Source organism: Myxocyprinus asiaticus, chromosome 19, assembly GCF_019703515.2.
Source record: "Myxocyprinus asiaticus isolate MX2 ecotype Aquarium Trade chromosome 19, UBuf_Myxa_2, whole genome shotgun sequence".
NCBI classification, from domain to species: domain Eukaryota; kingdom Metazoa; phylum Chordata; class Actinopteri; order Cypriniformes; family Catostomidae; genus Myxocyprinus; species Myxocyprinus asiaticus.
Genome location: NC_059362.1, coordinates 22,126,559 through 22,139,925, shown reverse-complemented (window position 1 = coordinate 22,139,925; position 13,367 = coordinate 22,126,559). Strand labels below are relative to the sequence as shown.

The window sequence follows — 13,367 nt, the reverse complement described above, 5'->3', positions numbered from 1 at the left end:
TTCAGATACTGTACAATAAAAGCAAATTGGTCAAAATCACACTGCCACAATGATGAAACATTTTATAATGCTTTTAATTCAAAAGACACAGCACAGATATACAAACAGGACATTTTAACCAATTAAAGACTTTATTTGGGTTCTGTCTGTACATTCAACATCACGATTCAGTGAGGGGGAGTTTTCTGGAATGAGTGTGATGTGATGTTTTAGGTCATCTGACTCTGGATCAGTACATCTGCGGGACAGGGTCTGTTGGTACTGAAAGTGTTAATGAAAAAAATAATAAACTCTGTGGAAAAACGTTTTTCTAGGTGTCGCAACATTATAAATCAAATATATTCAAGTAAACAAATTAAAACTCTAATGCCATTAAACACAAATGCCCTGTTGAATTTAAGCAGATAAATGAAAAGAAAATTCTGACTTCATTTGCTCACCCTCATGTTGTTCCAAACCTGTTTGGCTTTCTTTCTTCCGTGGAACATAGAGGGAGATGTTATGCAGAATATCAGTCACCATTCACTGTCACTGCATCTTTTCTCCATACATTGAGAGTGAATGGTGACTAAGGGTGCTTTCACACTTGGTTCGATTGCTCGGACCAAACCCTAGTTCGTTTTCTCCCCCTGCCCCCGCTGGTCTCTGTTCACATCATATTATTTGGGTCCAAACCGCAGCCCAATTGCATCATCAACATGAGTTCAAGCGGCAGCTGTTTACCACTGTAACTAGGTAAAAACTCGAGAAGACGTCAGCTTCACTGTGTTATTCAAGTATTAATCTCTTTGGATTTACCACCACAACTTTACCTGTATAGAAAAACACTTGTGTTTTTCTCCCACTGATGCACTGAATGTGCAATGATGTGAAGAATGTTAGTGTTTGTCTGCCGCGAGCCCGCGGATGTGATGTAAGAGATGTGAAGAATGTAAGCAGCTCTCTGAAGGCAATTAATTTGGAGACAACCAGGTATGAGAGATGCATTATACCATTATAATTGTGACTGGTATCCTGCAAAGACGCAAATTATACGTCATCAATAGCGGTTTACTTCTATGATTTGCGCGGGTGTGCACCCAAGTTCGAAAAACAGCATTTATGTCATCCAAACCAACCAAACTTTGACGTCATTCAAACTCGGGTGTGTACTAAAAGTGCTAGTCTGAAAGCACCCCATGGCTGTCATTCTGCATTACATCTCCTGTTGTGTTCCACAGAAGAAGAAGGAAAAAAAAAGGTTTGGAACAATATGAAGGTGAGTAAATGATGACAGAATTTCCAATTTGAAGTGAACTATCCCTAGAACTACCAAGAAAGTATACGGAAATAAATTAATGTAACTCCAGACCCAATACACTAAGAAAACATATGAGTATAGAAAAAAGTCAGTTTTGCAGATTTTTCTCATTTGCAAGAAATTACATACCTGAGCTTTTGATTCTTTATTGTTTTACACATATTCAGCAGATCTTCTTCCATTTCGTGGCTGCAAAGATAAACATAAAAATGGTAATTTAGCACAAAAAGTCACCATTTACAGAGCAGGGTTTTCCCAAGCAATTAGATAAAATTGTACATTTGCAAAATGATAGGACATCCTGCGTGAAGTAAGCCAGGGCCGTTTCTAGGCATAAGCAAACTAGTCGGTCGCCTAGGCTAGTGGGCGCTGCTGCTGGGAAGAGAGGTAGAGATGGGGGACGGGAGCGACCATGCACACCTAGTGGATCAAGTGTCAGTGTCAGAGTGTCATTATGAAAAGGTCAAAGCCCTCAGGGCCACAATTTCATAAAAATAAGAAAGAGGAAGAGAAAAAGAAAAAGAAATATAGAGGTATGCAACTAGGTATTCATGGACCTGTTTCTCAACTAGCTGTTAAGAATGTTTGCAAGCTTATAAATCCAGTCCTCACAAAGGACCTATTTTTTATTTATTTATTTTTATTTTATTTTTTTAGTTAAAACAGGAAAAATCATATTAAATCAGATTTTTATAAGCCAAATCCAAACCACCTTCAACTGTAAAAAATTGTAATTGCATTTTATTTAGCTTATGTAGTTTTTATGAGTCACAGAAACTCAAAAGGTGAATTACTTTGCATCTATATAAAAACACGCTGGACCAACAGTATTCCCACACATGTTGTCCCAACTAGCCTCAGAGATAACAAACAATTTCATATTGAACAATGTTGCTGATTTGCGAGTTCCCAGCATGCATTGCAACATGAATAAATTATGCGGTTAGTGTTATAGGCTTATTTTTTTATGTTTGCTGATTTATTTATGCTGTTTTTGTTGTTTTTTGTTGCCAGTGTTAGTCAATTATTGTGTGGTGATGTTAAGAGCTCATCTTTTAACTTAATGAGGTTTGCTGATTGTCACTGTTATTGAGGATTGTTTGTTAAAGATTGAGGACTATTGTGTGTCAAACAACTGTATGAACTGCCTTGCAAAACAAACCTCTCTTCAGAGGATAACTTCTTATAGAAGTAATTCAGACTGGAATAAAATGAAAGTTAGCTTGCAAATTGATAGCTGGCTGAAAAAGAAATGTAAAGTTCTCTCAACACAAATATTTGCAATTAGTGAACAAACTAATTTATATTGACTAAACAAAGCAATGTTACCAAATTCAATTTTTAAGACAGTTGATGAGAGAACACAAAAATCTTACTACATCATGTTGCGTTGAATTTTTAAGTTTGCTCAACAATTTTTATTTTTTTACAGTGTTCGTACAGTAGGTGGTTTGAGATACGATTAAAATCAGATTTTTGTTAAAGCATCTCAGTCTAAATGATCAAATCAGATTTTATGTGGGGTTTTTTTATAATTTGTTGTGTGACGGGGTGGTATGTCAGGTGTTGCGACAGGAAGACTTCATCACATTAATGACAACGACCGCTACTAATAGCGCTCTATCATGAGCACAATACTTTTACATAACGACACTGCATTTTAGCAAGAATTCACCATGTGTTAAGCACACTGTTAAGCAGCTGAATATTATCACGAAAGAAAGATGGAATTTCTGAAATATTATCAGAAAGATGTTGAAAAGAATATGGAATAAGGATCTCGCCTAGGGCGCCAAAATGGTCAGAAACGGCCCTGAAGTAAACAATTTAGTAGGCTATGTAAGGTCCAAGCATTGTCATTACTGTAGACAAAACACCTTCAACACTTAGAAAAGCAATCAGAAGAGCAAAATTAATTTTCTTTGTTGTGTTAAACAATTGTCAAATATGTTACACCCTACCCGATAAAGGAAGTACCCTCTGTTCTGGATCCGGCCTGGCCCTTGAATATCCTCCTGTCCACAAAAGGAAATGTTATAGAAATGCTCCAAATATCACACCATATGAACCAAAATACAGCTTTCTGAGGCTGATACTGAACAAACATACAGAAATTTTAATCCACCAGAGAACTAGTTATTCAATCAGTCCAAACAACATTGATAAAATAAACGTTTGAGGAGACATTTGCTTTCCAGTTTCACATGAATCAAAGATTGTATGATGGCAGTGTTGTTAGTGGTATAAAAAAAAAAAAAAAAAACTTTAACTAGCAAACAAAAATCCATCAGGACCATTTTCTGTGTCAGAATGAGGTCAGAGTGAGACATAATTTACTCTTGTTCAGTTTTGTGTTTTATCCTTATAGCACAATAGACTTTTAGCGCACAATTACCTCTCAAACGGAAAGGAGCAGTTAATGAAACTAATGTTGAGCCATTTCACATCCGGTACATTGAATTACAGTAGATGGACTCAAACACATGTATGCACTTGTTAGCCTCGTGTGTAAAGTATGTGTACAAGTATAAACAAATACTTAAAAAAATAAATAAATAAGATGGTGAAACAATAGGCAATATGGTTGATGCAGGGCCGTTTCTAGGCATAGGCGAACTAGGCGGTCGCCTAGGGCGCCACCTGCTGGGAGGGCACCAAAGAGGAGGCCTCTGCCATACAACCCCCCCCCCATATATATAGATAGATAGATAGATAGATAGTATATATATTCTAGCCAAATATGTGGTGTACAAACACAAATACACACACTGTCTGATTTAATACTTATTAACACTTAATTAAATCAACAATTAAGAAAAGAAGCCCAGAGAGCTAAGTCATGATGAGATATTATCAGAAAAGGATATGGCATTAAAGGAAGCAGGCACAGTGGAAAAGAGAATGGAGAGCCATATTGAGGCTATTTCATAACAGTCTGTTTCCATGAACATCTCTGCAAAGTTATGTTGTTTTGTTCAAATATTCATGTAATTAACACAAACTTTAATATTGCATGGTAATGGACGTCCTGTTTGGAATGAAGGGAAGTATAAATCTCATGAAACATCATGCTTTACACTTGTGATGTGCCATGTCTGCAGGATAGACAATAATTAAAAAAAAAAGTGTTAAGAAGTTTGTTAATGTGACAAAGCTTTTCCCAATGTAACAAAGTGTCATCACATTGAGAACTTGACAACAGAACGGTTATTAATTTTGTCATGTAATCACTTTGCAACATCTCAAAGTTTAAATAGCGGAATGACATAAAATAGGGGATCTGTTTTTAATAGAATTGAATAAACATTGGAGTACATTTCTTAAAGTGGTCATGACATGAGGAATCAAATTTTCCTTGATCTTTTGACATATAAGAGGTCATTGTACTATAAAAAAACATACTGTAAGTTTCAGAACTGAAACCTTCCTCCTTAATAGAAAAATAGCATTTATTTAAACCAAGCTGCAAAAACTGCTCATATTGAATTTGTGGAACTTGTGATGTCACAAGGACCAAATACATCTGCATATGTCTGCCTCTTCAGCAAGACATCAATGCACATTTTTGCGACCACTGACACTCAGTCTGTCACACAGGTGGTGAGAGATGGGCCTGCCATGGGAGATTCATCTACAGTTTTAAGGGGACTCACACAGGACACCTTCATGTGCATATCTTGATTTAATTTTTTTTCTACATAAACATGCACTAGACGAACGGCTTTGATTGTTATCGTGCATCTGGCGCCACTTTTAAATGACGCAATGTCAAGTTATATCTCTAAAAATGAGACCCCCATTCTGTTTCATTCAGCTGCACTGTCTTGCTGTTGTGCTGTTTTGAAGGCTTCCTGGACTGTTTTTGCACCCATCTGTGCTAATTTTAATTGTTGGTCTTTTGTAAACATGCACTAGATTGATGTCTTTGATCATTTGATGCATTTCCGGCTATGTGCACTGCATTTTAAGAGTGGTACAAGCACAACTTTTAAAAAGGCATCTCTGCCACTGATTGGGAGAAACACATGCAGTCCAGTGTAAAAACGGAAGATGTGAGGTGTCGCTCTGGTGAAGACCAGCATCTCTGCTTTAGCCTGTTGAAGCCGGTTAAAGCACCCAGCATCACCATGGTTTGTATTACGTTTGCGTATTCAGAACATTTCAGCATGTATGGAATATGTTTTTGGCTCATATCAGCGTGGATTGCTTGTGAACCATTCACAATATGATTCAAGCTGTGCAAAGGAACTGGTATTGAAAGATGAGACAGTTAAAAACACTATTGGGGGGGCCTGGGTAGCTCAGCGAGTATTGACGCTGACTACCACCCCTGGAGTCACGAGTTCAAATCCTGGGCGTGCTGAGTGACTCCAGCCAGGTCTCCTAAGCAACTAAATTGGCCCGGTTGCTAGGGAGGGTAAAGTCACATGGGGTAACCTCCTCGTGGTCACTATAATGTGTGGTTCTCGCTCTCGGTGGGGCACATGGTGAATTGTGCGTGGATGCCACAGAGAAAAGCGTGGGCCTCCACACGCGCTACATCTCCACGGTAACATGCTCAACAAGCCACGTGATAAGATGCGCGGATTGATGGTCTCAGATGCGGAGGCAACTGAGATTGGTCCTGCGCCACCCCAATTGAGGCGGGTCACTACACAACAACAAGGACTTAGAGCGCATTGGGAATTGGGTATTCCAAATTGGAGAGAGAAAAAAAACACTATTGGACTGGAAATCCATAAGTAAACAATTTAATTCATGAATATTGCATATGTCATAACTGTTTGATAGTTTATGGTGCTGCTTGAGTGAACAGTTTAATATATTCAGATCAGATGTGTTGGATGTGGGTTATATGTTAATCCTGAAATGTAGTTTTATAAATGTTGTGGTCTTTTTCTTCGGATTGCACTTCAAATATGGCTGTATTGGAAGGGCTGCATGCTGTTAGCCAATCATAACAGTGTGTGTTTACATTGAAGTCTTAAAGGGCCAGAGAGCTTAAAGCTGAGTGTTTCAGACAGAAGGCCAGAAACAGTGTCGAAAATTATTATATATAACTAATTATGACTGTTTTGGTGCAAAAAATAAATAAATATATAAATATTAATTTACATTATAACATTGTAAAAACATTATAAAAAGATTATTAGTGGACCTCAGGTAAGTTAATACACTTATTTAAAAAATAGTATATCATGACCCCTTTAAATTTAGCATGGATACATTTCCTGAACAGACTTTTGAATGCCTACTTTCCATTTTTGTCTTGTGGACCAGATGTATTTAGTGTCTTGGCATTTACCCAAACCATATATTGATGGAAAAAGCCTCTCATGTAGACGTCGAGTATTTTAGTGATTCTGTTTCTCAGGGTGTCATACTCACAGTGCTACAGTAGTCTGAGTGAAGGTAAGCATGCAGAATACATACATTTAATTTCATTCTCCTGCTTCTTGTTCTGGCAAGCTGGGGTATGAGCTCCAGAAGAGGGTGCAAGACAGTGGACTGACACATACACATATATAGAAAGAAATCATGAAGACAGACATGGAGAGATATGAAAACCATGAACAACTGCCCCCAGAGAACAGCCAGGGGTTGCAGAGAGGACTCTCTCACTTACACACAATTCTGAACACAGACTTTCAACTTTCACAGTTTCATACATACTTTCCCTCTTATTTGTCCTCAGTGCGGCTCAGTGTTCATTTTGCACATACAGTGCACTGATGATTAGTAAAATTACAATCACATGCAGGCCATGCCAGAGCACATAACAACACATGTGGGGGAATGTTAGGTTATGATATCAACCAGATCAAATTAGAAATTATTTTGTGTGCGTGTGTTTGTAAAAGTGATTCAAGGTAGGTTGTCATTTAAAGTGCTATTGTTTATGTAGCATATGCAGTATGTAGTATGCAGTCTGTATATTTTAAACATATCACAAAAGCAGTGTATAGTTAAATGTCAGGTTTAAGTAATATGTAGGAATGTATTTTTGAAAAACACAGCACTTTTGCAATGTGGTGAACATGCAAGGAATGGACAGTAGACCTTCACGTGAGGAAGAAAAGCCACTGAATAGTTTAATTTCTCTGACAGCATCAACACAATAGCATGTAAAGTGACAGAATGGGATGCTCAATTTAAAGTGAGTTCAACCCAAAATATTCAACATGATTACATGGGAAGTCGGCATGTTGTTTCCGAGAGTTCCGGTACCCTAGAATCTGCAACATTATGCTGACTCACTGACAAGCGCCATCACTTATCAGACATTTTTGCATCGGCTCTACTGCATTTACCTTCTCCTGTGGTGAAACCGGAAGCGCATTGCATCAACAGCATGGGAGACCTGGGTTCGAATTTGCACTGAAACCAGGAAGTATTTGCGTTCGCATAATCAGTGACGAGTGTGATTCTGAGGTTTCATTTTTCCCTCTAACATTAAATTTTTACTCCACTAATGGTTAGGTTTAGGTTTGGGGGTTGGGTTGGGAGATACAGTTTATAAAATATGCATTCCTCTTCACTGTATTACAGCCTGTACAAAAATCTGAAATCAATTCATGAAACTGCCAGATAGGAGACAGGCTGGGTAAATGTCTGGGGAACATCAAGTGAAAATTACAGTATTTGAATGGGTTGTAATCATTCATTTAGGGCTGTTGTAAATCATCACTAGACTACTCTATATCCAATAACTGCACCCTTTTAGTTGGTTCTTCTTGGGTCAGTGTGGATGCTGTCACTGAGGAAGATTCAAAGGACATGAGAGGTTACCATGCATGGAATGGGAACTAATGTGTAACAATAGCTTTAGATAGTAACAGTAAAAGTACTGAAGGAGTAGAGCAATCCTGATCTGACAGAAAGGTGCACTAGCCTAAAATTCATCTAATTTGATTCGAGCTTCGCTAAATTCCCGAGTATTATATCATAGATAACAGTACACTTTTGAATGTGTTATTGAAGACACAGTGCAGCGTAGCAGCAGTGGCTTGAAAGCAACAGACACGGCTAAAAGATCTCTCGAGTAAACCTACCGTGCCATCTGACAATCCAGCACCATTTGGTTTAGTGTAATGAAATAAAAACTGTTCAAACATGCACAGACACACACACACAAAACCCAGAAAAACCCAGAAAAAGTTACACAAACATATACAGAGAGACATAGGTACATACAGACACACCAATGTCAATACAGTGCAATAGACAAAACCATCAGATTCATAACATCCATACAGTACATTACAGGATTAGACCAAGATAAAAAGGATGTTGATGTTATGATGTCATAGAATTGTCATTGCACTGAATGTGTCTCTAGATGTAACCCGTACTCACCCGTTTGCTGGTCTCTCGAGCTGTGATCTCCTGCACATACAAAGAGAAAATGTTAAGAAGTCATGAAAACTGAACACTTACATGTCTTTTCATAGATCTATACATTACAACTTTTACAAACAATTTTATAATGTTTTTTTTTAATCCTATTAATGCCTAATAGGACATTAAAGTGATAACACAATAAATAAAGATGGCAGGCAGTAAAAAAAAAAAAATCACCTTAGATTTTTGCAGTGATCCCAGCATTAGGAAACACAGGTCCCCTAGAACATCAGAGGTCTGACAAATGTTAAGAGAATGGTAAATAAGTTGTAGTAGGTTATGGACAATTTAAATGTCTAAGCCTGAGCCAAATGAGTCAAGTAACTCAATTCTATGTTATACTGATAGTACTTTCCACAGCAAACCAACACTGTATCTGTAAAAAACAAACAAACTGTAAGCTCTGATGCAAATGGTCAAAATACTTCAACACTCCATTACTCACTCTAAATGATGGGTCTGCAGAGAGGAAGAATGAGCAAAAATTGGTTATCTACAAGGAAAAACAAAAGAGGCAGATGTAAGTTTATGTTGATGGAAAGCCGACAAGGGTTTGGGTGTGGGGCTTACATGACTATTATTTTGAAATACACTGACGTAACATTTTATTAGGAACACCTGTACACCTACTTATTCATGCGATTGTCTAAACAGCCAATCATGTGGCAGCAGTGCAATGCATAAAATCATGCAGATGCGGGTCAGGAGCTTCAGTTAATGTTCACATCAACCATCAGAATTGTAAAAAAAAATGTGATCTCAGTGATTTGGACAGTGGCATGATTGTTGGTGCCAGACGGTCTGGTTTGAGTATTTCTATAACTGCTGATCTCCTGGGATTTTCACGCACAACAGTCTCTAGAGTTTACTCTGAATGGTTCCAAAAACAAAAAACAAACAGTGAGCGGCAGTTCTGCAGATGGAAACGCCTTATTGATGAGAGAGGTCAACGGAAAATGGTCAGACTGGTTCGAGCAGACATAAAGGTTACAGTAACTCAGATATCCACTCTATACAATTGTAGTGAGCGGAATAGCATCTCAGAATGTATAATACGTCGAACCTTGAGGCGGATGGGCTACAACAGCAGAAGACCACATTGGGCAATTTATTAGGGCCATAGTGTTCGTAATAAAGTGCTCAGTGAGTGTATATAAAAATTTAATTTTTCTGTTATTTTTATTTTATTTTTTAATTTCTCCCCATTGCCATAACCATGTATTGAATTGTTCTTCCAGCCTTTCATCCCCAAGTACATCCAAGTGATTACTCATGTACACACAGTTAGCACACGGAAACAAAGAAGGTAATTTGAAGTTGGTAGTTGGTAAGAATTAGTGGACTGATAAGTATTTAACATTATGTGAGTGAATCATACACACCTGGATAAGTAACTGGTCATGTTCTATTGAGGATGGATTAAAGAGCACTGGAGCACCTGCAATTTATACAAAAAACAAAACAAAAACAAAAAAACACCATTATTATATGTATATTACTAATATTATTACAGTTACTTACAGTAAAGTTTAACAATATTTTTTTTTTTTTTTTTAAATATCACATTGACACATTGCATTCTATACACCATCTACAGCTGTGCATTTTGTGCCCTTTTATGGATTTCAAAGTCTCAATTTAAAATAATCTATTGATCTATTGTGTTGGTGTCTATATCTAGCTTCTTAACCCATTATTCTAAAAAGGATGATTGATGTATGTGTATGGGCTACATTTCAATCTTTAATTAAAACATCAAATAAGTACAAATGAGGACAACTTGGTTATAAATCAATGCAAAAGAAAAAGGAAAGACTTGTTTAACAGAATTTCATGTTTTGTCAACAGGACGGCCGCTGGGATTCTTCTGACATTTAACAGTCAGTCTTGACAATATAATTCTATTTCTGTATCAATAAATGAGTCACATAGTTGCCCGGGCTACTAATCTGACAACATCTCTCCTGACATTTCTGCATTTCTTATGCTGTCAATACAGTCTTCAAATTCTACGTGACATCACAATTGCTTATCAATGAGTGCTGCTGACAAAATGTTCAAGTGCTCTACCACATAAAACTTTTTTCTCAGTGACATCATAATTAGCAGTTATGTGACTAAATCTAATGTGATGATAAATAGCTCTGGGTGTGTAGAGCAAACACTTTATTGCAATGTTACAGATGATTAAGTTGTCATTTTAGCCTTCTAGTGTAATGATTAGAACTCATGCAATTAATCTGACACATAACACTGTTTAGTCCATCCTCAGTTTGCATGTTTATTGTAAAACCTTACAAATAGCATCACAAACTTGCTCTGTATCTATTTACTTACAGTAACTAACTCATTTAATTTAAAAATCAACTTGAATAGAAGGGAGAAATTTTAAAAATGAGAGATTCTCTTCAAAATAATTCATTGTTTTTACTTCTATATGAACCCTTAGTAAATGCATCACAATGATGCATTCTAGCATTAGCCCAGAATAGTTTTTCAATGTTAAGTGTCAATATTGGCCATTATCTACTCTTCACACTAATGTAGCAGATTTTTGAACCATAGACAGAAGATCTAAACCTTGCATGTAAATTGCATAAAAAAAAATAAAATAAAACTGCCAATCCAAAGTGACGATAAAGACAGATCTTGTAGTGGAGGACAGAATAAACATTTTGAATGTTTTTTTTCAATACCTGTTGCAATATTTATTAAACTGAGGTTAAAGGAATATTACTGGTTCAAAACAAGTTAAGCTCATTCAACAGAATTTGTGGCATAATGTTGATTACCACAAAAAAATAATTTCAACTCATCCCTCCTTTTCTTTAAAAAAAGCAAAAATTGAGGTTACAGTGAGACACTTACAATAGAAGTGAATGGGGCCAATTTGTAAGGGTTTAAAAGCAGAAATGTGAAGTTCATAATTTTATAAAATCACTTACAGTTCAATAATTCTTCTGTTAAACAGTATGCTTTGTATTATTTAAGATGTAAAGATTTTAAAAGTTTTTTGCCAGGCTTACAGGGTTTAAAGCATTATGTCTTCATGGAAAAGAAGTTGCAAAAAAAAAAAAATGATTGGCTATAACTTTACACAGAAAAGGTTATCACACTAAAATCATGTTAACACACATATTATTTACACCTTGTGGCTATACTTTTGAGACAGTGTGTATTTTAACATTTATGAATTGGCCTCATTCACTTCCATTGTAAGTGCCTCACTTTAACCCAGATTTTTGCTTTTTTTAAAGAAAAGGAGGGACGAGTTGAAATATTTTTTTGTGGTAATCAAAATGATGCCACAAATGCTGTCGATTGAGATTAACTTGTATTGAACCAGGAATATTCCTTTAAGTTTACAAAACACATACTGTAGTGTAAACTTTCTTTTCAGCTCAATAGTTTTGACTATTTAAGATCTCAGCATTCACAAATCTAAGTCTGTTTTAAATATACAATAAATGTTTTGATATATATATATATATATATATATATTCCAAGTATTTGGGAAATTAATTAAATTCTGCGGATCTTCTAAAACTAATATTTTGACCCTTCTTTTCACTACTGTTGTTGTGTCACTGAGCAACTGCCAGTTATGTTCCATATCAGGCAGGCATATTCTTTTTACAAAAAGAAAGAAAGAAAAGGAATACAATTTAAATTGTTTAATATTGTTAAACAAATGTTAACCTAAATAATGTGATTCATCTAGCAACATCTAAATTAACAGGTTTTATTGAAATTAAAAAATATATATTTTACATCACTGAATCAATCTAAATACATTAGGTTACACCAACAAAACTACTTTTTTAAGAGTTTGATCAGGTAGAAAAAGATCCTTATGGTAACAGGTTGTCGCTTTTTACACAGCATGTGATACTGGCTCATTTCCAAAGAACAATAAAGTTGTGAAGAACACAAACATTAAAGATGATTATAATATTAGTTTTGGGAAGCGGTGTTCTCAATCATGCAACTTTATGAGAATCCGAATTGCGATCTAGACAAGTAGCAGGTCACCAAAGTTCTTCAAACTCCCTAAGTTATCCGAGATCATTAAAAAGCAAAAAAGTAGAGGAGATTTTTAAGACTTACTTCTGGTGATTGGTATCAAGGAGATGAAGAGGACTGCGAGTATCAGTGTGGAGCTGTGTGCTGGACTCATCGCGCTGTGCTGGAGGTGTCTCGCGCTGATGCTCGTGCTGTGAGGTTCTCCGCTTTCACACTGATTGCTGCTCCGCATGGTCTCGCGCATGTCAGTCCTCGTAGTTTGCGCGGGTTCGTTGTGGCTCGTATGTCAGTCTCCCTCACAAGCAAAGCATTTAAACTCTCGGAGTTACACACCCTCTTCGTAAATCCACCTGCAAAGTACGTCAATAGGATCATGTATGATTAATTCATGCACACAAATCATAATATGACGATGTCAACGAACACCTTGATCATGTATGGTAAAAATCGATTTTTAGTAATATAATTAAAACATTTTATCTTCACTCGGACGTTTTAGTGACATAACCTTCTGAAAAAGAAGTCTCATGAGAACACAAACACTTGTGTTCCAGCTATATCAAAGTAGCCTAGGTTACTTCTATCAAAGAAACTGAGATGATTCTAGATTATTCTGCTACTATCTTTAATCATATTTATTTAA

General features: G+C 36.4%; 1 protein-coding gene across 3 annotated transcripts; it reads right to left on the bottom strand.

The window, feature by feature from the left end:
• Positions 1–12,989, bottom strand: nmu (neuromedin U). 3 transcript variants are annotated; one of them, XM_051645127.1, is made up of 10 exons: positions 12,809–12,989; positions 10,084–10,139; positions 9,147–9,194; positions 8,879–8,938; positions 8,657–8,686; positions 8,353–8,403; positions 6,734–6,808; positions 3,262–3,315; positions 1,430–1,489; positions 1–261 (listed from the first exon to the last, which is right to left on the bottom strand). In XM_051645127.1, the coding sequence occupies exons 1-9, from the start codon at positions 12,966–12,968 to the stop codon at positions 1,454–1,456; spliced, it is 570 nt and encodes a 189-aa protein (XP_051501087.1). In that variant the 5' UTR covers positions 12,969–12,989; the 3' UTR covers positions 1–261; positions 1,430–1,453. The 3 variants fall into 3 exon arrangements, with proteins under 3 accessions (XP_051501087.1, XP_051501088.1, XP_051501089.1); XM_051645128.1 differs by having other exon boundaries at positions 1–252; XM_051645129.1 differs by lacking the exon at positions 8,353–8,403.
• Between the last annotated feature and the right edge of the window lie 378 nt (positions 12,990–13,367).

Excerpts from the sequence above, each read along its gene's own strand:
- nmu (XM_051645127.1), bottom strand. The coding sequence starts at position 12,968 with ATGCGCGAGACCATGCGGAGCAGCAATCAGTGTGAAAGCGGAGAACCT. Across the intron at positions 9,195-10,083 it reads ATGACCAGTTACTTATCCAG|ATAACCAATTTTTGCTCATT; the intron begins GTGTGTATGATT and ends TTTTCCTTGTAG. Across the intron at positions 3,316-6,733 it reads GCAGGAGAATGAAATTAAAT|GAGGATATTCAAGGGCCAGG; the intron begins GTATGTATTCTG and ends TTTTGTGGACAG.